The 27,168-nt window shown below is 36.1% G+C and overlaps 1 protein-coding gene across 4 annotated transcripts in view; it reads left to right on the plus strand.

Moving 5' to 3' along the window:
- The window catches only part of ATRNL1 (attractin like 1), a 462,013-nt gene that overhangs the window by 139,297 nt on the left and 295,548 nt on the right, over positions 1 to 27,168 (plus strand). For 3 of the 4 annotated variants that reach the window (XM_071749487.1, XM_071749488.1, XM_071749489.1), the window contains exon 21: positions 21,498 to 21,550. In XM_071749487.1, coding sequence (XP_071605588.1) covers positions 21,498 to 21,550 — 53 coding nt within the window. Of the gene's footprint in view, positions 1 to 21,497; positions 21,551 to 21,771; positions 21,830 to 27,168 lie in introns of those variants that run through there. The other variant, XM_071749490.1, reaches the window with a different exon arrangement.

Raw genomic sequence — 27,168 nt, forward strand, 5'->3', positions numbered from 1 at the left:
TTTACTTAAGGTATTTTTAATATCATTATTTCCTTTCCAGGCTACCTCCAAAAATTCAAACTGCAGAGCAAAACCAGGCTTTCTCTTAAAACTTTACAGACACTCCTGGCTGTAAAATAGGAATGGAGGCAACGTACCAGTCTCTTGTGCCCATCTCTACTTGAGCAACTGGGCTATCTCACAATTTGGTGGGGAGATAGGAAGTATTACAGCACATCTGTCTCTCTCAAGAGAGAGTTGGGATCTGATCTCTAATTTTTGATGCTTTTCTTGTTCCATTGCGTCCCTCTTAAGAAGGCAGTGGAGCTGGACTCTTCTCCCTGGGTATTTGTCCCTCTTTGATGTCTGTTAAATCTTTCTTTACAGATTTTATACCATAAAATCAACTACAAAAGATTTATTTTTTTAAGAGTTAAAAATTTGCTTATTTCTTTCTAAATTTCAAAGAAGATGACAATACCTAATCCTCCATCCCTTCCTAACCTGAAACATCACTTCTGTTTTTAAAAGCTACAATATTTGCTGCAGCACAGATTTCCAGTGGAGCAGGAAGTTGCTTGGTACTGCTTTGGTTAAGGATAAGGTGTTCTCTTTATACAAGAAAGCCATTGAAGACTTTTCTGACTATTCTTCCTGCTGTCATAAGAAAACAAACAAACAACTCACAGCTGAGCTGTGACTGACAAAAGCAGATATTTGAGAGAGCTCTTTTTAAAAATTCTAGCATATATTGCTGTATTGTAACTGATAAAATTCAGTGCATGCTGTGTTATAGTAATGACCCTCAGCATCCCTCTGATTCTGGCTGAATCCTGCAACTGGAGTCAGCTTTGGACAATTTACTATGGAGCAAAAGGGGAGGAAAGGGATATGTGATATGTGAAAGGGGGAAGATTTAAGGAGTTTTTTTTCAAAGATTGTAAAGACTCTTGCAAAATTTTATGGATGACAATATATCTACCCAATATCTACCATCTACCAGAAAGCAACTGTGCTAGTCGAGTTTTATGTGGGCTGTTTTATCTAGAAAAAAGAATGTAACAAATATCATTATTTTTACCCTCATGAAACACAAACAAGATCAGCTTTGGTAAATGTATGCATTTGAGATATCAGTGCTATCAGAATGATTTAATTTCTTGGTCTTTCTAAGGAGATCTTATCTCATATGGGATATGGATCAGACTTAAAAATGGTTAAGCAAAATTTTATGTATCATTAGTGGTCATTTATACTGGAGTTGAGGAGGAGAGCCAGAGAATTTTGTGATGTGCCCCTCTCCTTGCTGTTGCTCAGAGTTTGTATCAGCATCTTGGACAAAGGCAGTTTGTCAGTTGTAGGGAGAGGAGAGAGAAGAAGGGAAATGAGGCAAAAGAAAGGCTTTCAGCAGTAAGGTGTCACCTTAATCAAAACTGTATTTAAAAAAAAATAACACAGTGTTGGCTATGCAAAGCCATCAGTTCTCAGGTGTTTCAAAAACAGCTTTCAATTCAGGATAAGTCAAATCAATGAAAATAGTAATAATAGTGACTGAAAAAAATACTTAAAATTATATTGGATCATGACACCAATGGCAACAACAGCTAGAAGCAGAATGTCAGATTGTAGGAGCCATACTCCCAAATATTCCTGTGGCAAGGAGTCGTATCTGTGTGCTACCCACTTGACAGGAAGTAAAAACTCTGTGAATATTTCCAAGAAATATTTCCAAGAAACCCAATTCTCCATTGTGAGGTGGGATGAAGTGCTTGTCCTGATGTTCTCAGCCTTGTTGGCTTGCTGCTCCCTGGCATGAAGCGTGGATTAAGCAGCTGCTTCTTGCCCCAGAGCAGCACAGCTGCTCATTACTTACAAATGGGCACCAACGTGAAATGTTAAGTAGCAGATGCTGATAGTCTGTTTTGATTATTACATCTGTTACATTAATTGTTTATAATCTTTGGACAGCTTCAATTTTCTCCTGCGGTTTCTACCAAGGATAAAATAGATAGCTAATGTTATCTGGTAGAAGCACTTAAAAATAATTCTAATTAAAAACCTTGGTGACATTTTTTCCCATGAATCATTCACAGATGCACTGTATTGGGGAGATAGTGAATTTTTTAAAAAATTGTTTTAAATTCTTTTTTTTACAGTATTTTGTTAGAAAGGAGAATTGATCCATTTTCATTAAATGATTAACAACAGTAATGAGCTTTGGGTGAGACCAGAGTTGTAAAAAGCATTAAGATTTAAATATGCAGAACTGGTATTTCATTATGTACTGTTAGACTTAACATATTCTGTAAAAGAAACTGCACTCCTGAGAGAAACAAGTAAAAATTGTTGTGGGCCACAGATGCACTGAGTTTGGATAGAGATGACATGGTTGCTTCTAATTTGAAACTGATCTGTAGAAATGAGATGACTTCAAAGGGCCCTCAGCTGTTATAGTTAATTTTGCATATTCATGTAAATATGTAAATTCTGACTGTTTATGAGATTTGAGACAGGGAAGAGTCTATGGTTAACTTATTTAATAATACTAAATGTCCCTCCAAAACACTTTTTTTGGGTTCTGTGTTGTCTGTTTGTTTTTAAATAAGGTTGTTTCTTCCTGAAATTACAACATTTACTGGGACACGAAGCACCCATTCTCAGTAAATGCATTTATGCTTTTTAAATGATTGAAAATAGAGATTTTTTTCTTTGTTAATCTGAAGACAAACCTGTTAGATAGAAATGAGTAAGCAATATTTTGACTGGTTCTATTCTTAGTTTGTCTTTAGATTGTTAATATCCATAATTTTCTATCTGAAATACTTGATTAATGTAGTCTTAACCTTATTAGAATGGATTTTTAAAAAATAGAAGCTATCTTTTAACTTAATTCAGTAGGACATATATATAGGAATAACAGGCCATTTTAAAAATAAAATAAAAACATTAGGATATTGCCTTCCAAATAACTATTTCCCATACTATTTCAGTATATGGAAAATTAAAAATATATACCTAATGGGAAGTGATCTGGAATTTAGCCACCAGAACATCTATTTTTTTAATAAGTGTAGCTGATGTAACACACACCTCTTATATGTGCCAGGTTTTCCTTTTTCAGTTGGGTGAAAAATGTGTTTAAGGAGTGTTTCATTTGCAATGGAAATAATATTTTCCAGTAGAATCTGCTTGCCACTGTAAAAGACCAGCAGTTTGAATGATTTTAAGGTGATACTGGTTTCATTAATTGACTGGTAATGGAAAACATTAACTATTAGGGAGCTGCTTTTTTGTTGAAAGCTCTTCAACAACATCAGAATTAACATTTGGTAGCTTTAAAGTGGTTCTGTTGCTTATGCTGCTTAATCCAGCAAACTGATCATGTAATTTTCACCAGTGCTGAATAAATGCTCAGGGAACTGACCCACCTTTGTGCATCTCTGGTCAGGGCTTGTGCTGTCCAAGCCAATCCATTGCACTGGATATAATTCTGTACCTATTTCAGTCTTAGTTTGCATGAATTATTTTGTAGTGAATGTAGAAATGTAGGAAGAATATATTGATGCTAAACAGTAGGCCCAATATTTTTGTCTTCAGAAAGGAAAGCATTTTTCTAAGAAGGCTTGTCCTGAACAGGCACATTTTCCTTATTTGCAGTGTACATATTTAAGTAATATAGTAACCCAAACATTAGATTATTTTAAATGAAGTTATTGTGACTTTATCAAAATATATTCTGTGAATCTTAATTTCTTAATAAATAGGTCTACAATACTTGTGGCATTTCAGAGCTCTTGAAAATTGCTTTGATATTCTCAAATCTGAGCCCTCAAATAGAATATTATCTATTTTGCAGTATGGATGCATTATGCAGTATGGATCTGGGCTTAGAATTTACATCCAATAGGCCATTTGGATGGTAATTAGTAGTGGGTACAAATGTTGTTTGGGTTGAAATAAACATCTGGTTTAATCAATTTGTCATTAAGCTAGTAGAAGTACATGGGAAGCAGTGAAAAAAGAAAATACCACTGTGCTAGCTTATAGCTCTATGAGCCATCAACACATAGCTAAGTTTGAAATTAAAATAGGGTCTCATTATGCTGGTTGATATGGATTGCTCAGTTGCATGAAATTTATCTTCATATCTATTTTCAAAATCTTACAAATAAGTAAAAGAAACAAAGCTACCTTGTGTTGAAAACCCTGTTGATATGTTTATCTATCAGCTTTGACTTGTAATATTTATTCATTTTATTCACTAAGAAATGGGAAGAAAAACCAGGTTTTATTCAGCAGTAAAGATTGGATGGCTACTGGTGACATTATTTTTTAGAAATCTCCTGGTGGTGGAAAGATTGCTTTCCTTCTCTTCTTATGGTCTCTAATAGAAGTAATATGCATCTTCCAACAGCTTTTTTCAGATTGTTTTCTCTTTTAGGCAGTTGTATATCTTTACATATAGATAAAAATTTAGATGTAATAGTTATATTACTGGTTGTAAATTTAAAACATTTTTTCCACTTTGTTGCCAGGTATTAATTTGAAGTCGCTTCATTAGTTGCTGCAAGTGTCAAAAGGAGTTTGCACGTAAAGGATTAAAATTATGCATAGATAGAACTGAGAAATATATTTTGTTATTAAGACACGGGAGTGAGGAACACATCACTTCTCATTTTTCAAGAAGCTGCTGATAATTATATTGACAAAGCACATCAATTACACGGTGCTAAATCATGCTGAAAGAGCGCTCAATTTGTGGTTCCTTTCAGGTACAATAAACTTCCCTCCATCTGCAGTTCTGTGTGCAGATATCTAGAAGTCATGCAGCTTTTCTTACGTGCTGTATCTTTCCAGTCTCAGCTCTGTATGTGCTGTTGCTGCCCTTGTTCTTACGCCTCCTCATGTCCCAAGTGCAGGCAGTGCTGGGAAGGTTTCTGTTAAACATGCTTCTGTATTAGTGATGGGCTAACTAACTATTCTTTTTATTCTGTTTTGAAGATAAGTGGACTGCATGCAATATTTTAAAGGCTTGCATATTTAATATTTGAAGCTATTTGTAGATATTTGAATTGTAGTTTAACTCACTGAACAATTAATGGTAAAGAAAAACAGGGGGCAATAAAGAATATGTTGTTATAGAATTGGGATTGAAGTCCTATTCTATACATGATCAGTGAGATCTGTTTGTACTACCTATATTGCTATTTTTCTGTGCTGCAAATTTGTCTATTTGAGAGGAATATTTGTTACACTTCTCTTTTAAAATCTGGAGATATGTAGGCACGTATGCATATAAACCCATTCTTTTTTCTTTGCCTTATCATTATCATGCAAATGACATAAGAGACAAAATATGAAAAGGCAGTAAGTTAAAATAAACAGCATTACTGAAAAGTATCTGTAATACTTTACCTTTTGTAATATAAACTAACAAAAATTGACAGTAAAAGCAAGTTGCCCATCACATGCAAGGTATTTTCAGGGAACGATAAGTGATAGGGCAGCAGCAAATAGTGTAGGATCAATCCTATCTCTGCTCACCAGCTGAAAGATAATAATGTCTTAATATTGGAAACACTCCTTTATTCTTTTCTTCTTTTTCACTGAAGAATCACCTTTAGAAAGTAGAAAATATAAATTAAGCTGCATAACCTTTGCATGCTTTGAGCTCTGTATTTTTTTGTGTGGATGTGTTGAAAAGTAAGTGGTGTTCTTTATCTAGCTTAGTACATAATGGGGCTGGGGAGCCTGATTACAAAGGCATGAATCAATCCAAGAGCCCTGATGATATCCTAAACTTCAGCAGTGAAGCCTGAGTGGTTTATTAGATTATCATTTCAGAAGGATTGATTTACAGCTTTAGTTCTCCATCTCCATCTATTACTTTTCATATTATGAGAATAGATATTTTTCAGCAATTTTAAAAAAAGAACAAAATACCAGAAATCTAAGTAAAAGCTTCTCTAGAAAAGCTGTTCTAAATAGTGACAGGAGTCTGATTTAGAACCAGAACAAACTTATAATGAGATCTGAAAATTTGACATGCTATGATGTTTTTCTTTTACTCAGCATTACACAGAGCAATGATAAATTTAGGAATACTAAATCACAGCAGGAGGCCAAAAAGAGAGCAGTGAGATTGACAAACTAATGTAAGAAACATGGCCAAAGTGGCACACTGTCCTGGAAGAAAAGTTGTTGGGCTTCTCACAGAGAAGTGACAAGAAATAAAAGGATGAAGGAACATGCCAAAAGATATTTAGTAAAACATAGTCAGAGATTTATTAAAACTTAAAACCAAACCAAAACAAAAAAAGGCTTGGAAGTGAGTTCCTACAAGATCCAGAAGGAGCTGAGGGCAGCAATTTACTTTTTACAAGATGTTTCAAAATTACTAATCCTGTTCTTGTTTAGGTAATTTTATCCTTTCTTAAGTGTAGTCTTGGTGTAATCACAAATTTGGACCCTGATTCAGATAAATATTTAAATGCACAGTAGTACCTTGTTACTTAGGTTTAAGGGGGGATATTTCCCTCATTTGGTGCAAGTTTGGGAATATATGGTTTACTTTTGCTTTCTGCTGCTCTTGGAAGGCTAATTGTAAATAGTCATATAAAGAATAGTTTTAGATAATAGTTTTGCATGGGGTGCAATAGTTTTAGATAACTAGTTCACAAAGTTCTTCCCATTTATTCATTCTTTGCTTCTCCTCATTCTTTCATTTTCCTTCTTTTTATTAATGTCTTGTTTTCTGGAGTTTGTAAATGCTAACTTTTCTATGGTAAGGTAGGATTAAAGGGGACAGATGATGACTGTAAAAAAAGAAAAAATATATAAGTCAATCTTTCATGTTGAACAGGAAGACTGCCTTGTCTGTATTTATGAATAAAAGAAGAGGTAACAGCACATCTAAACAGCTGGATAGCTTTACTGCTGTTCAGTGCCATCCATCTAAAAGTAAAATATCTGTAAGATTCAGAAATGGGAATTCTGTAAATCTATTCTGTGTGGAAGGTATGCATTTTTTTTTTTTAAAGAAGGAATGTGTTTATTGTTGAATTGTACAACTGAACTTAATTTTTTTCACCTTTTTCTCTTGTATTTAAAGCATTCTGGCATGTGTGAAACCAAATGCATTTCCCAGCCTTTCTTTTAGGCTAGAAAAAGGATAAGACTTCATAAAGGATTTTTTTATTATTATTTTTTAATGCTCTTGGGTTTTTTTTATTGACTTTCATGAAAGTTTCACTGTGCCATTAGTTTGCTGGTTTTGTTCTTGCTTTTATGGAAAATAGTAGCTTTTTAAAAACATCGTGAACTACATAATTTAATAAATGGTTTGACATTTACCCTTCAGAAGCTTGGAGCTTTGAGTTTTTTCAGTTTTACAGAGTTGTATTTGCCTGTTCTTCATAGTCTAGTCAATTTTCTTCAGTTTTTCTATGCAGTAAGAGCTATGACACTGCAAGTTGTTTTAAGACTTAGTTTTTATGCCACAGGATGCTGATACTTTTAAATGAAACATTTAAACCCATTGTTGTTCTATTCCTGTCCTCAGCTTTTACCTTTGACAGTTTCTACAACCTATAAATCTCTTGTATTTATTATGTTTGTATCATATGAAATTTTCTGCCACGCAGATGTCATTTAAGTACTGACCTTAAAGTAAATTACAGTGAATGTTCAACAAACAGCAGTTCTTTCACTGGGGAAAGAAGAATGAAAGAAATGGGGACTGGTGTAGCTCTGTTATAAAAGTGGTAGAAGTTAAATTATTCCACCTGAATGCAGGTCCAGAAACAGAGAAGTAGGTGTATCACATGTAAGTAGATGTATCACAGAATCATCTGGGTTGGAAAGGACCTCTGAGATCATCAAGTCCAACCCTTCATCCACTGCCACTGTGGTTCCCAGCCCATGGCACTGAGTGCCACATCCAGTCTCTTTTTAAAAACCTCCAGGGACAGAGAATCCCCCACCTCCCTGGGCAGCCCATTCCAATGCCTGATCACCCTCTCTGTAAAGAATTTCTTCCTAATATTCAACCTAAACCTCCCCTGGCAGAGCTTAAGTCCATGCCCTCTTGTCTTACTGGATGCTGCCTGGGAAGAGACTGACCCTCCCCCTGGCTCCAACCTCCTTTCAGGGAGTTGTAGAGAGTGATGAGGTCTCCCCTGAGCCTCCTCTTCTCAAGGCTGAACACCCCCAGCTCCCTCAGCCCTTCCTCACAGGACTTGTGCTGGATCCCTTCACAGCCTCCTTGCTCTTCTCTGGACCTGCTCCAGCACCTCAATCTCCTTCCTGAGCTGAGGGGCCCAGAACTGGACACAGGACTCAAGCTGTGGCCTCACCAGGGCTGAGCACAGGGGAAGAATCCTGATCCAGGCCAGGATGCCATTGGCCTTCTTGGCCACCTGGGCACACTGTTGGCTCATGTTCAACTTCCTGTCAATCCAGACTCCCAGGTCCCTTTCTGCCACTCTGTGCCCAGCCTGGAGCTCCCCATGGGGTTGTTGTGGCCAAAGTGCAGGACCCAGCACTTGGCCTTGTTGAACCTCATCCCGTTGGAATCAGCCCAACTCTCCAGTCTGTCCAGGTCCCTCTGCAGAGCCCTCCTGCCTTCCAGCTGATCCACACTCCTCCAACTTAGTGTCATCTGCGAATTTGCTAATTGTGGACTCAATCCCCTCATCTAAATCATCGATGAAGATATTAAACAGAACTGGGCCCACCACTGATCCCTGGGGGACACCACTGGTGAGCAGCCGCCATTTGGATGCAGCACCGTTCAGCACCACTCTCTGGTGGCCTCCAGGAGAATTCTATGGGAGACGGTGTCAAAGGCTTTGCTGAAGTCCAGGTAAACTCCATTCCCCAGGCAGTTACCTGATGATAAAAGGAGATCATGTTGGTCGGACAGGACCTACCCTTCCTAAACCCGTGCTGGCTGGGTCTGATCCCCTGTCCCTCCTGTAGGAGCTGTGTGATTGCTCCGTAACCTTGCCAGGCACTGAGGTCCGGCTGACAGGCCTGGAGTTTCCTGGGACCTCCTTTTGTCTCTTTTTGTGTATTGGTGTGACATTCACCAACTTCCAACCATCTGGGACCTCCACAGTGAGCCAGGACTGTTGGTAAATGATGGAGAGTGGCGTGGTGAGCTCTTCCCCAGCTCCCTCATCACCCTGGGGTGGATCCCATCTGTCCCATAGACTTGTGAGGATCCAAATGGCTCAGCAGGTCACAGACTGTTCTCTCCAGGATTACAGGGGAGCTGCTCAGCTTCCTATTTCTCTCTACAAGCCCCAGAAGCAGCTGTCCTCAGGACAACCTGTGTTACTGCTGAAAACTGAGGTAAAGAAAGTGTTAAATATCTCAGCTTTTTCCCTCATCTTTGGTAACTGTGTTTCCCCTCAACAAAGAATGAAGGTTGAACCCTTGTAACTATTAAATAATAGAACCCAAAAATTAGTCTGAGATATCTTCATCCACAGTAGATACACCGAGCTATACACAGGCTATATCCAGCTGTGTGTGTTTCTAAATAGTAAATAGCATCCAATTTTCTACCTGCTCATAATACAGGAGCTTGTCATTCTATTAACACACAGTAATGAAACAGCCAGGTAACATTTTGTGAATTTGTTCCACAAATTCTATCGTAGCTAGAAGTAATGAATATTCCTTACTATTCCTTCAGAGAATTGTACTTGCTTCCAGAATCCATACACAATTATCAAAACTTGCAGCTGTTATTGTTGTAGGTCATGGGGTACGTTTTTTTATTATTTTTTTTTTTATCTCCCGGTGCATAGGTGTGTCTTATAAACTGTAGCTGACAAACTTAACTTTTTTCCTGGTTTTGGAAAAGTCAGGGTTTAATTTTTATTTTTAGTTTTGGTTTTATTTTTGTTTTTTAAAAAGTGACATGGATATCATGTCTTTCCTGGGAAAAAAATGGAAACACACGCACTTCTTTTTTTGAAAAAAACCCAGACTATTTCACTGTAACTTTTGTATAATATTTATACAAATTTGACATTTTATCTTATGCATGTATGCTTATTCTCCATGATAGTGATTAAATTAATCCAAGATTGCTTTTAATATATTCTGCCATTTCAAAAACAATGTGTTGCTTAGGACACTTCTCCAAAGCTGCTTTTTAAGTAGAATTTGAAATCACAGCGTTCTTTCAGCTACATTTATTCTAAAAATAAAAAATCCAAAAGATAAACAAAAACCCAACAAAACAGAAAAGAAAGAAGATGGGAAGCCAAAATTGTAGTACGGAAAATACTATTTTTAAAAGCCTGTCTCACAACGATCACTGGAGATTTTTAAATTAAACCTTTAGATAAGATACAATATTGAAATGTATGCTAGAATGCATTATGAGTCTTTTTAAACATAAAACAACTGTAGAGTTAATTCTTAGGATTTTTTCCACTCTGATATTTCCAAAAGAGCATTTACCTCAGAGTGCATTTCTCCACTGTACTTTCCATTGATTTCTCTCTTATTTATGGGAAATGTCATAAGTGCTTTGTTTTTCTGCCGTGATGGGCCATTTCAGTCATCAGAATTGTGTTTCAGGTGGAATTAAAATATTTTGCATTTCTAATTTGTGGGTAGCATTGCAAACTACAACATTAATTTTGCATAAGTTAGAAACACGATTGGAAGGCAAGTGAGAAAAATGACCTTAGGAATGTAAGAATGATTGAAGACAGGATTGTGTTTTAATTCATTTTGAAGTCACTATCATAATGCAGAATATTGGTGTATATTTTACTGACAAATCTTATAGCTGTGTAAGTACTAATTTTGAGATTATCTCTCAGTTGAAAAAAACCCTCACACCTGAATATTTCACAGTATTAAAGCCATTGGCTAAATTATTGGACTGAGGGAGTTTATTATTCTTTAACTTCAGGAAAATGACTTGGGACAGATTTTCAGCTGGCACGCGGAACAAATTTAATTCAAACTGAGATGAAAGGCAGTTAATGTAATTGTAGCCTGTTATCCTGTGCAGGCTGGAGTTAAGAAGCAAACCAACAGACAGTCAGAAAATGATGGATAGAAAATAGAAACGCTGAAGGCTGGTGAAATAGAGACTTGTGAAGGGATTATGCCGTAGCTGTTCCCACACAATCTCTGCATGAGTAATGTCCCACCTCTCCCGTATGTTTGGATTACTAAACAGGATTTTTGGATGGCTCCTGGGCTCTCTTTTTTTTTTTCCCTCTCTCTGACGTCAAAAAAGTCCGTGTTTAGTAAATTTCAGTACTCCGTAATCTTGATTTCTTTGCCTTAAACTACCACGATCAGCAGTCCTAGAGCATTTAGTTAAAAAAATAGAAAATAATAGTCAGCTCTTAGGTTTTTCAACTGTAAATGTGGCTGTTTTGTTTAGCAGCATATTTCAGGTGAACAGGTGGTTTGGTTTTGTTTTTTTTTTAGCACTGGATTCTGACAGTTTACCTATTCTTTTTTTTATTCCATTTTATTTTTCAGAAGTGAGTGTTTATTTATTTGGAATAGAGACCATATTTTGCACTGAAAGCTTTTAAAAGTCAAAATTACGTGTCTCAGTTTCCTCAGAATATCTAGGCAACAGTGCAGAGTTTTGGAATACTTTGAAGCACGTTAATTACTAAAATATTTAGGCAGATTTTTGCCCTTGGCATAGTCCGGGAGGTGAAGAAAGCACTTTCTTTCCCATAAAATTACTGATTGGAGCTAATGTAATAAATGCATCTAAGATAAGTCTAGCAAAACCAGGTTCAAGCATAGAGTGTAATGCTTACAAAATATTGGAGATCAGTTACTAATCAGAAGTCCTACTAAAGCTACAATCATATATCCTCAGTGCATGTACTGTCTTTGAAGTACATAGATTGGGATGATAAATGTTTTTTTGAGGAGTGTAGGCTTTAGGTTTCCCCATCACTCTCAGCTTGAATGCCAAACTTCTGTCATCCATTTCAAGTTGAATCACCAGATCTCTTCTAGTTGCTAAATTTTTTTTTTTTTTCTTTCTTTTTCTTTGTTTTCTTTTTTTCCTGTCATTGTTTAGGGTGAGATTGTTGTGCCTGTTGTTCTGAAAATCGCTTTCTTCTGTGAAATACCCTTTGGGAAGTAATTTGGATTAGTTATAGAACTAAAGGTTCTGTTCAGCATTGGACTCACACAGGAGCAAGCATTACTTTTCAGGGCACTGCTCTGCAGCCTGCCCATCAAACCCAACATGAACAGAGTTTGAATGGATCAAGACTGACATAGCAGAACTTCTGTCATGAAATATTTTGCCATACAATGCTGTGAGGCTATGGGGTCATTTTATTCAACTTTCCTTTCCATTTTATAACCATTCCTTTTCAGTTTTCTTCTCAGAGGGCAGATAACTTTTCAAGGAGAGTCAGCCAAGACTGGAAGTATTGGCAGATGTTGTATTGTTGCAACATAGACAGTAACATTTATTCCCACTTATTTGGCACTTCATAAAGAGGTATCAGTGTCATCTCTGCTCCAAGAAATTCATGAGGTTCTGGGCTATAATGGACTAATAGAGACTGAGGCCCTTCATAGTAAAGGGACAAGAGAAAAGCAAATGTGTGCATTTATCTTCATACTTTCTCCAACCACCCGTACTCTGTTATATTCTTTATAGATATTTCTGTATCTCTTGGATTGGTATCTTTTTTTTAAATAAACTTAAAGAAAAGATGGTGAAGGTTAGATGGGTTTGATATTCTAGATATGAAAAAGGACTGAAAGAGTCTATCTGGATCATGATGGAACAATGATAGGCAATCAGGAATGAATTTGATGGACTTTGCCATGCAGGGATGGGTAAAGAAAGTTCATTTAGGCAGGAAAAGAATTTTTCAGCACAGCATATTGAATAGATCTATAGACACTGAAATGGCCTGACAGAGAAAAAGGGGTTTTGAAGGATAAGAAGGAGGCTGGGAGTCTGGAAAAGGCCATGCCTTCATGTTCTGTTTCCAATGATCACTCTGCCATGGGTCACTTGAGGTGTTTTTTTCAAGGCTCACCATTCAGAGCTATTATTCTCTGGAAATTTCTTTCAGTGCCACAGGAAACAAGTGTGATAAATAAATACTCTGAGCATACTTCCTGAATATCTGGTCAGAAGCTCCTCAGTCATCTAGGAATACTGAAAATAATTTGAAACTACCATGTAACAGCTAGAGTTTTGGCTTGCCAGTTACTTCATTTTTATACTTTCACACATCAATAACACTATGGAAGTTGTTGCAGGGAGAGAAATGATTTAAATAACGTTGCTATTTTCTTAAATTCCCTAATTCTGTAGAGCTTACAGTGTAGGGAAAACTTTGACACTGTGATTTATACATGCATACTTTTGTCTTCATTTTGCATTTGGTATTCTTGAACACTTAACATATAAGCAGCATTTGTGCCTGGCTAAGCTTCAGTTTCCATGTCCAGATGGGTGATGAGCTTTCATTCTGAATTTTCTGGTTTTATCTTGGCTTGGTCAGAATTTATCATCTTTTTGAACATATTAATTGTGTCAAGTAAGCATGAATTTTGAAATTTAGTTAACAGTGCTGTTTAAATAGTGAGATTTTAAAATATGAAGCTTTGCCTTTTTAAGCAAAGACCTGTGCTTCCAGTTTTCATTAATATGAGTGTTTCCATAAAATCTTAGTGAAAATAAAATCAGTTTTCTACTGAGAACTTTATTAAAACTATGCAAAAGGAAATATTTACAAACTAGTTATGTTTAAGCATGCAGATACATGAATATTCCATTGTTGAATTGACATTTAAGACATTTCATTGATATTTGTCTTTTAAAAGAATGAAATATAAATTTTGTAAACTCTTCACTGATTTTCACAAAGTAAAAATTCGGAAGACCTGCATTTCAGTTTAAGTAGTAATAAGTATTCATAAACTGTGGATGATTATTTTACTATTTCTTTTGTTTAATTCTTCTAGCTGAAAGGAATGAAGCAGTTGTGAAAACTATGCTAATGTTTTTGGAGGTGTTGCTCAGTTCATTGTAAACACAGGATCTTAATTTGAGCTGTCTGGGATGTGTTTAAAATTTCCTTTTTAAGGGCTGGAGAATTGTGTTGAAATGCAAGAGAAGAAATGTGCCTATTTCTCCCCCCCACCTTTTTGAAAGAAGTTTCTGATAGGCAGGAATCCCAGTTTTCCAAGTTCATCCTTTTACATATATAAAGTTTGTGTACCTCACATCCAAAAAAAATGGTCACACATAAAGGCCATGGATGTGAGATTTTCTGGTTCAAAGTAAGCAACATCAGGTCATGGGCATGTGAAATCCGTTTGGTCTCTGATTCATGATTCTCTGATTAGCAAGGATATTTTAATTTTTTTTGGCTGGGTAATCCCAAATGATGGCTATAGGTTACTTAATGCTTGTAAAAAAGAGGAGATGAAAATATAGAGATTGTTAGGAAAAGCTTTTTCTCTTAACCAATTTATCCTAATTGTGTAAGTTTTTCACCTGTTTGAAAGTTTAATTTTCTCCTGCATTGCCATTTAGAGAGTATATTAAATCCCTGTAATATTAAGTATTAAATTAACTATTATTGATAACTATATTAAATAGTAACTATTTTCGATCTCACTGGGAAGAAGGATTGGGATGGCATGAGGGAAATCTGGAAATGGAAAATTTGCTTATGAAGCTAAAATATTTTCTTTTTGGTGAGATCAGCCTAGATTTAAAAAAATGGTATTGCTGGCATAGGCCTTTTTCATGAATTATCTGAAAAGGAGACGAATTAATCTACAGAAAAACATGGTCTCAAGATATCGTTATATCCACTTTCAAGTAGAAACAAATAAATCATTTCCCCACATTATTAAAAAGTCCTAACTGGAAACATAAATCCTAGTACCTTTTAACCTTTTAGGTTATCATCTTAAGAGGCAGGCTGAAAATTCTTTATATCTAAAACAGAAAGGTTGCTTTTGACTATAAGAGTCTTGGCACTGAGAGAAATGAAAGTATCCAATTCTTACATTAGAACCAAAGATGCTTTACTGTATCTCAGGAAAATTAAGACAATTATTCACATAATTCAATATTAAGTGAGATTATTTGGACAACATAGTGCAATGCCAGTACAGTCAAGATGCAGATCCTGAACTCTAAGAGATAAATTTGCATCTATAGATTATTGTTGTGTTTATTCCACCTAAAAAAAAAAAAAAAAAAAAAAAAAAAAAAAAGATTACAATGGCAAGATAAAAATAAGTAAAGCCTTTTCTCAGAAAATCACAAAGTATGCATTACCTTTGCTGAAAATGCCTATTTTGCATAAAATATATCATCTCAATTATGGCATCTGAATCTTAGCAGTTCTGTGGAAGTATGATGCAGCCTCTTTTAAACATTCTTGAACTCCTAATACATGAGACAGGATGACCTAGCATACGTTTTTTGGCTGTGAAGTCACTTATTTTCATTGCTATTAACCATGTCTGTTTACCTGTTGTTGATGGTTAGAAGAGGATGTTTTTTGGTAGTTCTATGTAAAAGATATTGAAACCAAGCAGGCCTCAGTCAAGAACTGGGGATTTTTTATTCTCTTGCGTCCACGTGCAAGTGTGAATGGGGATTCCAGGTACTATTCACTCACTGTTCTTGGCCAGTTAATAATCCAAGAACAAATGAGGTTGGTGCTTTCATCCATGAGTCACCATTCGTGAGTCAAAAATGTGCAATTTCTGTAGCATCACTTTTGAAACATTATGAGTTGCAGTCAGTCACAGTTAACTGACTGTATCTAAGTGTATACGTCAGCTACTTTGCTCATTGCTGGAAAGGTACATTTAGAATAGGAAGTCTTGCATGTCTTTCCAAGAAGGAGTAACCCATAGATGGGGTAAAAAGATTCACTATTTTGTTATACTAAAGGTTCATCAGCTATCTCATAATTATCTGCAGAAGCTGCACTCACGTGCTTCATAGGCCACTTACCTTACCACAGGCTTAACTGTATGACAAGAGAAGTCTGAAATTCAGCTTTACAAACACTGTTTGAACCTCTGTGTTGAACACCATGGCATAATACTACTGTGGTACTAGGAAAATATAAAAATAAATACAGGAGCCTGTTGTAGCAAGACCAGAAACTGGGGCACAAAGGTAGAGGAGGAGCAGAACTCCAGGATGGAGGACAACAGGAGCAAGACCACTGTCTAGGTAGGGGCCAGAATGAGAAGTAAAACTTATAACAGAAGCTGAACTGTAGTCCTTGAAGATACTCTGATTTAAGAGCTGGTGCAAGCCACCAGGCAGGGCCCAGGAATACTCAGCTAAGTCCATTAGTCTCTATCAGGAATGACTTTTAGATGTAGCTCTGAGAATCTAGGCAAAATCCCAGGCCTGTTTATAGCCAGCTGTACATCTGGCATTACAACCAAACCCAGCTAGAGGCAACACCAGCTGTACAGGTTATTCTTCCCTGGTTCCTCTCTTTTTGCTTCCCTTTTAACTGAAAGGAAAGCTTTACCAATTAGTGATTGCAGCAGAACTGCAGAAAATCCTACCTTCATGATTAAAGGTTAGATGATATGGAACCTTTCATCATAAAGGTTTCCATATGATCCAATCACTTTCTAGGTAAGTTGTTGATGGTGTATTCTGACAGTTTGCTTTAGGTAAGAAGCTTGAATGTTTATCCCTTCTTAAGGGATCCTTTAAGCATGCCCTTCCTTTACTGCCTGTTCCTTACCTGTCTCATGTTTGGAAGATGCAGATATCATACACAAGATCATACAAATTGATGGCCTTCAACAGAGGGTTGTTTGTAAACTCTCAGACTTTAAAAAAAAAATAAGCCTTTCATGCATTAAAAACCCCAAATCTGTGAATCTGACTGTAAATATATACTCTTAAAGTAATTTGTGGTATTCAAAGAGAAAACCAGAATAATAATTCAGTTGGCCATAAACACAAGAAAAATTATTAATTAATGTATTTGTCCATAACTTTATTTTGAACTCTTGAGAAGTCCAGTGAGGGGAAAAAAGAAGAGTAAGAAAGTGGTTCAGTTTTGAAAGGATAATTGAGGGAGAGGGTGAAGAATAACTGCTAATAGCAGACCATCAGAAGGTCAGTGGGCTTGATGAATCAAATACTTTTGTACTGGAACAAACCATAGAACTTGTATGTAATCTGGTAGGACCCTTCCTCCATTTGTCCTTGTAAATGGGAGCTGTGTCTTTGGAGTCATGCCAGAGTGGAGCTGCTCATTCATTATTACCACTTAAAGTAAATGATCATAGCCCTATGGCACATAAAATAATGAGTGTAGCTCCCATTTCACAGATATGAGGCATATATTATGCTTTACATATGGTCAAATGCATGCTGGCTTTTGGAAAAGGTACAGAAATTACTACAGTGAGTAAAGCTCATAAGGAAATAATTCAGCGAATAGGAATTTTTTTAATTGGAACCATAATTAGTGACTAATGCAGAGCAATACATATGCTTAATGAAACAAGATAGGATTAAAAGACAAAACTAAATTCATTCACAACCTAGCATACATACTCATGTGAATAATTTAAAGTGTTTTCTTAATCCTATTACTTTCATCTTTTCATTTTACTGAAAAGTAAGTGTTTAAATAGCATCTTTCATTTGAATCAAAGCAGACTTCACTCACCAGTAAGAACTTCACCTCCTGCTACTCCTTATATGCATCATGAAAGTGTTCTGCACCAGGGAACGGGGGAGGAAACATGAGGGAGGTGGTAGAAATGACATAATAAACTGCCTGTTTTAAAAAAATTGGAATAAAAATAGTAATGCAGATAGCAGGTAAATGTTATGCCCCTTGTCTTGCTGGGAGCCCAGTGTGCATGCAGCACTAGGTGGGGCCAGGATGGATTTTCCTCCAGTGGGCTGTACACATCCCATCTGTGGAGAGGTGCTGCCTTCCTCCCACGTGTGAAACCAAAACCCTGTCTGCTCCTAAGAAGCTGGAAGGGTTTCTTTGATAGAGAACCCACCAGTGCACAACACAGGCTGCCCTGGGACCATCCCCACCTTCCTGTACAGCAGCCACTCGTGCTCACAGATGGGCTTCTTGAGTTTGGTGAACAAGGACCAGACATGGCTTGGCCAAGGTCACTGACTCCTCGGGTACAATGTCTTCTGTGAGGCTCCCAATGCAGGAAGTAATAATGTATATGGTAATATATCAAAATACTTTGCTATTTTTTTTATTATGCATATTTTATCATTTTATCATGCATTATGCTGAAGCTACTTAAATGGCTGGCTGTAAAGCTGCATTGCCATTTTCTCTTCAAGATTCTTGAAGGTCACTTCTATAATTGTCAGGGAATTAGTAATTATTTGGTTTTGAATGAATACTTATGAATACTTGGGTGCTGCAAAATATTCTGTACCTAGCAATTTTTGTATTAACTATTCTTTTGTGTGCTCTTCTAAGTAGTGAAGCCTGTGATGCATTAGACAGATTTGATAGATATTTTGTGTATTCCTGTGTTTTTTTCTGTAATATAAACAGAAATATAAGTACCAGAAAGGTGTATGTGATGCTGGAAATTCCCTGGGTTCTGGTAGTTACTGATCCACAGGAGGTGTTTTCATGGGATTAGAAGGGTAGCTGAATGGAGAAGGGAAGCTGTATGGCAACACCTTTCTTCATAAAGATTTTAAAGATTTAAAAAAGGAGGGAGGAGAGGAAGGAAGCTTGGTTTTGTGTCAGGAGCAAACTGAGATGCTTTTAGACCCTGGTTCAGATCACCACAGGTAAGTCTGTGGCTGGCAAGTTCCCATCAGAATTTGTTTAGTGTCTCCTGATGGAAAGTTGTGAGGTTACTGTTACTGCTACCTGAACATTGCTCTTCCATGGCATCCATAAATCAGTGCTGTTATTGGGGAGCAGCAGGGTAAGGTTCCTGCCTTCTGAGAAAGCTTCTTGTCTTCTCCAAGGAAAGGCTCTGAATACACAGTCATTTATATATTTTGTGGTTTTGTTTAAAATTCCAGCATATTCTGGATACTTCCTGTATTTAATATTCTACTTTGCCTTTGAAACAAAAAATTGCTCCTCTTACAATAATCTCTGTTATTATAATTTGTTGCATAATATACTCTCATTTAGGTGACAATCTTGAAAAAAAGGAAATTCTTTTAAACTCTTAATTCAAAAATGATCCTTTTACCTTGGCTCTTTCTTTCAAAATTCCCAACCTAAAGACACTGTTAGATGCATGAGTCTTTTTTTACAAGCCTAATCTGTTTATCTAGAGAGCTGTTCCTTGAAGAATTTAGTTAGGTTTTTTTATGATGTTTCAGAATAAAGTGCATAAAGCAGTCCAGTGATATTACTTGGGATTGTTTTCTTCTTTCCTTTATAAGTTTATGCAATGCACATACTTCAGTATCAATTCCTCTTCCAAATTCTGTGGAGAGGGACAGTGTCTGTGAGGACAAGACCAAAATTATGTGCTACAGTTAGAGCTGAAGCATATGTGGTTTTTGGGTTGGTTTTTTTTTGTTTTTGTTTGTTTGTTTCTTGGAATTTGAGCAAAATATTTCTATATAGAAAAAATATTGCATTTCTTTCTAGTTCACTCTGCAAAGGTTTCTCACATTGACATGAGACCAGGAGTGGGTGAAGGCAGACCCCAGAACATCTTTTTTTCTGCTTTTTCCATTTTAATGCTACTGTTGATTATTTCCTTTATGATGTTGCAACAAAGAGTCAAGAAGATTCTCTGTCTATTTTTTAATTAAAATGAACATTTTAAGAATCACTAGTTGGAAACTAATGAAGAGAGAAACAGAAATACAAACACAATCCAACCGTTTGCAACTTTTTGAGTGATATGGCATTCAAATTAGAAAGTTGTTTTAATATTACTCAAAAATAAAATGACACAAAAATTTCCTTGCAACTTCATTTTTAAAACAAACAAACAAACAAAAAAGAAAACTTAGTCCAAGCTATTAAATTATTCAAGATTTCCACTGGGAAAATATTAATATGTAATTTATTAAGCAGCAATAATATTTTTCTTTGTTTTATGAATCATTGTGTGCACTCAATAGAAAATTACAATTTTGCTGGAGACTTCTTTGGGATAGCCAGGAAAATGAAAAGCAATAATTTTCTTTTAAGGTACTTACCATTTTCAGAGAAATGTTACATAACTCAATTTGATCACTGTGAAATTCTGTGGGATATTTCAGATCTCTGAAAATAGCTATCTTATCAGAAAGAAAGGTATTTCTTCAGCTCTTATGTAGTTGTCTTGTCAGCAGCAGAAGTATGTTGTAATCAGACTAAATTTCAATTAGTGCCCTAGATGGTTAATGAAGAGAAGCAGTTGTCTCTAAAGTTCAAGGCTAAGTGGCTTGGAGACTGCTACAGATATGGCTACAATTTCTGCACCTCCTTGCAGCTCTATAGCCTAGGACTGACCTCTCTAGAGCAGGGAGCTCCTCTGTGGTTTTATGAGAACATAACCATTATTTTATGCTTAGGGTTGTTTGGGGTTTCCTTTTTGTTGGTGTTGGTTTTTTCATTTAAAGAACTGTAAATAGTATGAAAGCAACTTATCAGCATGGTGTTTCTGTGGTTGGAAATGGCAAGATTGTTCATCATAGAATGGTTTGGATTGGAAGAGATCTTAAAGACCATCAAGTTCCAACCCCCCAGCCATGGATAGGGACATCTCCCACCAGACCAGGCTGCTCCAAGCCCCATCCAGCCTGCCCTTGGACACTTCCATGGATGAGACATCCATAAGTTCCCTGGGCAACCTGTTCCAGTGTCTCACCACCCTCATGGTGAAGAATTTCTTCCTTATGTCTAGCTTAAATTTACCCTCTTCAAGTTTAAAGCTGTTCCACCTTGTCTTATTGCTACATGACCTTGTAAGAAGTCCCTCCCCAGCTTTCCTGTAGGACCCCTTCAGTTACTGGAAGGCCACTCTGTGGTGTAGAGAGGTGTTAAGTCTAGTCTAGTAGTGTTTCAGGATTGTGTGTGTTAGAGGAAGAAATGTTTAGGACCATCTGCTGTAGTGAATGATCCCTTTGATCGTTGTTGTCTTAGAGAAGGCTGATGGAAGGATGAAAAAAGGATCAAAACCAGCCAAGGGAGTGAGATATCACTGAGGTGGCCTTATCTCAGCTTTCCTGCCTGCCTCTATTTTGTTGAATGAGCAATGTGGAGACACAAAACCCACAACCCACACAACTGAAATGCCTCATACAAGAACCTATTCATCCCGGGCTTCTTTTATAAGGAGAGTTGTCTCCAGAAAGCAGCACAACCTAATTAAGAACGATATCAAATGCTTTTTATTTTCCTGTAGTTTTTCTGCCTGTAATGAAACTCACTCTATTTGGAATAAACATTCTAGTTGCATTTTTGTGAAAACTGTGCTGTGTTTAATGGGTGTGTTTGGTTTTGTCTTTTTTTGTCCCCCTGCAGCTGTGACTCTGAAAATAGGTATCTTGGAAATCCGCTCAGGGGAACGTGCTACTGTGAGTACTTACATTTTTTTATGTCCAGTTCTGGTGTGCTGTTTGCATATTATGGGATAGTTTAATTTCCTTGGAAAACCAAAATATTTTTCCTGAGATTCTTTCAAGTTGGGCACGTTGATATTTTGACTGAAAAATAAAATGCCCCCCAGGTCTTCTCTGTTCCTTTGTCTACAAGAATGCAAATTGAAGTCTACTAAACATTCTTTCCTTACACCTAGGTTAGAGGGACTGGCCAAGCCATTGGGTTATTCTTTGTATCTCAACATATGTGAACTAAAGGAAAAAGTAACTGTGTCATTGCTTGAAAGACAGAATTTATGGTGGGGAAACACAAGCCAGCAGTATTTCCTGGGAAATTTCTGCAAGGTTTAGCCTGTCTGCCTCCCAGGGACATGATACACAGCTGCTATCCAGAGTATCATAAAATGATACTGTGTGTTGTCTCCATGTTCTTACCATTTTAGAAGAGGTGCCTCTGGCAAATTTGCTGTAAAACATTACATTTCTGATAGGCATAATGGAAGACCTGGTGGGATGAGATTGCTTATTACCCATGTGCAGAAATCCCTTGGTGAGCTGTGCCAATTTTGTTGCACCAGTACTGATGTTAAGTAGTAATTTTAATCATCATAAAAATGTGTAGGGTGTTGAAGAACACTATTTTACCTTTTGTGACTTTTGCACATACCTGCTCAGTGTCAGACAATTTTGTCTATTGCTTCCTAACACCATCCCAACCTCAAATTTAAATTTACATAAAAGCATCTCTGAATGTGTTTATAGCATCCATTCTGATCTTTGGCCATGGTTTTTTAGAATTTAATGTTAGAATGTACATAAAATTTTTGTTTTAGAATCTCCTTAAAGGCATTAAGGTATCATTTACTTAATAAATGAATGTTTCTTTTGTTTACTAATGTTTCTTTTCTACCTTAAGTGGTTTACATCTGCAAGGTATATTTTACCAAATGGCATAAACACATACTACATTACAGATGCTAATATATCCCTAGGTCTAAAACTTTTCTTCCTCATGCCAGAAATTAAAGAAATTTGATGTGGATTGTTTTGGTGTTTGTTTTTGTTTGGTTGTTTTTTCCTACAGACAATTTAAGTTCAAATGCAATACTTTAGACTGGAAGGTAATTTTAAAATATTGTGTTTTACAGATACTATTGACATTAAAAGTTTGCATAAAATAGACCAAGTTGAAAATACTCCTTAAAACTGTGTTCTGAGGATACTGTTGAATAAGTAAATTTTCTTCCATTTGTTGTTCTTTGGATATAAATTTTTTTCCTATTTCAAAACAGGAATTTTCAGTATTTAGAAGAACGAATATTTGTATCTTTGATTTTCATAAATTTTACAGATTAAAAGCTAGATAATGAGTACCTGAGAAGTTAATACTACAAAAAGAGTGCCTTATAGGTTATTTTGGTTACATACATTTTCAATTGTTTTGTCCTTTCAAAAGAAACATGATTAAACCTAAGAGATGAAAAAGAAATGACAGTGATGAGATTTATAGACCTCAGAGGCATTAATGAAAAACCTTATTTTTTTGCTATCATGTTGCAGGTTGGGTCTATGAATCATGTTGGAGACAAACTGTACTATATTCAAGATAACCTTTCACCTTTAACTCGCTGCTATTATTTGTCTTCTGTCAGATTTCAAAATATTTTAAAGATATTGTTGTTTTGGAATGATGAATCTTTTAATACTTTCAATCATGTAAAATATTGTATATAAGTGATTTTCAGAGTTATTTTATCTGGTGGTAATAAGGAGCCTGTGCTAATTTTAAATAATGGAGTTCTGTATTTTTTATATTTAATGGCTGATGCATCATAATCACAAATAAGTTGATAATTTAATGGACAGTGACCTAAGATTTCAATGATAATTGCTTATCAGCATTGTCCATTACCTACTAAATTATGCATTAAAACAAATATGTCATAAAGAGTTGATCCAATTTCTAATCTAGATAACTATTTTAAAATATGGCCATACCATGGAAATTAATTTGTATAAGAAAGTATTTTGCTTTTGTACAAGACAGACATTTGAATGGCATTTTTCTAAGCTTATTTCACTAGTCTGTTAGGAAATCTCCCTTTAGACATGTTGCTTCTTTACTTCTCCTTGAAGTGAAGAATATTCTTATTTTTTACAGTAAAGGAATAGTTTATTTCTCAGGAGGAAGGAAAATACTAAGGAAAATCAAATTTAGATACTTATGAGCAATGTAAGTTTATGAGAAATAAAAATTCTAGGCACATTTGCTTCTACCTTTTCAAATCAGAATCAGTGAATGGTACAAAAATAGGAATGCAACTAATAATTTGCTGTATGGTTTAGAATCTTGGTCAATTAATCTTCTAGTCACATGCTTGAGTTTAGCTGCCTTCAAAATGACCAGCTTTAAAGTGTTCAAATCTTTTTTGTTTGTTTGTTTGGTTTGGGTTTTTTGGTTTTGTTTACCACTTGTGTAAATACTGCCCTAAATTGGAAAGTTTTTCTAAGCCAAAAGCTTAGACTTCAATCCTGAGTGCATGTCTAACTTCTGTATGATATTGGATGACCTCAATTTCTCTTTAACAGCAGGATATGGATTGAGAATGCTTGTTGCCTTAGAGGAGCTTTCTGATACTGTGAATACCACTGCCCTATAGAAGCTCAGCTGTTTCCATATCTTGCTCTCTGCCTTTTATCCCACCCCTCTGTTCCCTCTTGCTTGTCATTGCCATCCTGAATCCTAGGAAGGGGGAACAGACTGGTGCTGATGTAGGGGCTGGTATTAACATCACCAGGCTGTTTAAGATAGTAAGTAAACTCTCAGCTTTATAGAGGTAGCCACTGGGTTAACACAGATTGTTTTAGTTTCTTCCTTGTGTGTTTCCTTTAGTGGTGATGTGGGAGAGGAGGCAGAATGTTGATGCTGTACATGGATGGTGCTGTTAGAGGAGACGTGATCTGAGCACAGATGAAAACAGAGGAGAATTATAGATAGGTCTAGCATGATAAAAGAGAATGAGATTTATATGGGAACTAACATTGCAGGGTCTTAATCTAAATACAGATACTATGCCAAAAGGATAAACACAGATAACAGCAAAGCCATCAAATGCTAGAGATAACAGGAGCAGTTCGTTAAACAACAGATTTCATTCTAATATGGCATTTCAGAACATGGCAGCACTGGATGTGACTAGTTTTTATACTTTAAATTATCAAAACTTAATAAAAGTAGAATGGGAAATGCATAATAGACCGGGTATGCAATAGGATATTATCCAGATTGTGTGAAAATTGTTGCCCGTTGCTTTTATTAAAATTATTTTCATTTCATTCTTCATGACTTCACTGTATGATTGAAAAAGCACAACAGAGAGAATAAATTTCTCTGAGAGTAAGAAAATGAGAAAAAGTCTCACAAATATACAAATCAGAAAAATATTGAATATATAAGAATGCACGAGCAGCTGCATGATGGTGTATCTATCCTAGTACCCTGTTGTCAGCAGTGGCTGGATATGAATACCAGGGGAAGAATATAGCAAATGGATAAACATGGAGTGATATTTCTCTCTTTATACCAAACATTCTGCAGCTCAGGAACTTTGGGAGAGGGGATTTCGTGATCCAAAAGTGTTTGATGTGCCATTGCTTAGGAATATGAGAAGAATTGAGCAAAGGTTTCTTATATAAAATCAAAAGGATATGAACACAAAAGAAAGATTCACTAATTTAAAACCCACATGGTTTTTTTGTCAAAGTAAATACCCTTAAAGGTTGAGTCGGAGTCTGCTTCTGGATTGTGTCTCTGCATTTCTGGTAGGGAGGCTCTGTATCCTTTAGCCTCTCTGTTAGAAACCAATCTTTTTGTAAATGTTTGGAAGCTGAATTCATAAAAACGAATTTTGAGTGGAGGCCAGAGATGGTTGTGCAGCTGAGTTATGCATTTACACAAACCATAAATAGAACTTTTTGTCGTGATGCATTGGTGTTTGTTATTGTTCTTTGGTATCTCAGCCAGTGTGATGTATAACAGTGACACCTAGATAGCAAAGTGTGCATCCAAATTGCTGGATTATTTCTTCACATGTCAGCGTTGGAAATACATTGCTGTTGGAATCCATGCTCCTGGGTGCAACTCAGCTAAAAACAGGTGGTTTTGGACTGATTGGGAGGAATCCCTGGGACAAATGCCAGTTCTATAATTTTTTTTTTTTTTTTTTTTTTTTTTTTTTTTTTTTTTTTGACCTGGATTGTGTACTGAAACAAAGCCTTAAGTCATAAATGGAGAAATAGCTAAGCCAGTGTCCTAGAGAAAATGAGAGTTGAAATTTACAATTAATGATATTTCCTATACAGAGTGTGAATTACAGGCTTGATACCAATCACCTGTGTTGGAAGGATGTGATACTTTCCTTCATAAACCTCTTTCAGACATCTGCTTTTCTAAGGGCACAAACTTTCCAAAATGATTGGGTTCTGTACACTGAGTGTCACAGCTCCAGTGCTACATTTCAAACAAAAAGGCAATAGATTCTAATACTTCTCCATGCAGAAGCATAAAAGCTTAAAGCAAATTGTTACTCTGTCAGTTGTATCATTGGCCTGCATAGTGGTTAGAATTTCCAGATGAGCTGCCTGTTCCACTAAGAAAATTCCTAGTTAAAAGCAATCCAGTAACCAGCTAAGAAAATGAAGTTGAGAAAAATTCACGTGGGTTTACATACCTTATTTTCTTATTCCCTTTTAGAGATTAGTGCATGACTTTAAGAAAGACTAGAGAACTGGGGAATGTATGGAGGTCGGGAGAAGATGGGTCATTCCGAAAAGAATTAAAAGAGAGAGGCTGAATGATTTTATAGATTTTCGCTGATCATTTGTTGATCATTTATTCCACATCTGCAGAAGAATATATGCCTCTGCTAGAGATTTTTGTTGGATTTAAAAGCTTTAAAAAACAGAAGCTAAAATAATGTAGAACTTTTAACTTTTTAAACTTTTTTTTCCTAGATTCATCGTTTTTCCTTCCAAATCTCTTTCTAATCTTCCTCTCTTCTCAGTGTTTTATGAAATGTCATTTCTGGGTGGATTCATACAGTGACTCAGCCAGTATTTCAAGTATTCTGGGATGAAGCATAGAAAATAGAAAGATGTTAGGCACATCTGCAGAAGCCTTAAGGGTCAGGTGTACTGCAGAGCACTGGCAGCACTGGGCTTTTCTAGCCAGTCTTGTGGACATGCAGGGAGGCAATGGAAAGCCAGAGAAAACATTGCTGTGTTCTCAGATGTTTAACACACAAAAAATATATTTTTAAATTGGCATTTGATACCTTTTATCAGCTGTTTTGTTTTACTTAAAGCACACCACAAAAAAAAAAAAAAAAAAAAAAAAAAAAAAAAAAAAAAAAAGTGATCACATGTGAGCTAGTAAATATTTAGCAAAAACTTTTTGGGGTGTGACCTGAATATTTGGTGTATGGTTTTATCAAGCCATTATAAACTCTGAGCCATAAAATCATTTTCTCTCATCACACTATTTGTTTCCTTGGTATATGTACAGAAAGGATAACAGTAAGCAATTCTGTCACTAT

This window comes from Heliangelus exortis, chromosome 7 (assembly GCF_036169615.1).
Source record: "Heliangelus exortis chromosome 7, bHelExo1.hap1, whole genome shotgun sequence".
In the NCBI taxonomy this organism is placed as follows: domain Eukaryota; kingdom Metazoa; phylum Chordata; class Aves; order Apodiformes; family Trochilidae; genus Heliangelus; species Heliangelus exortis.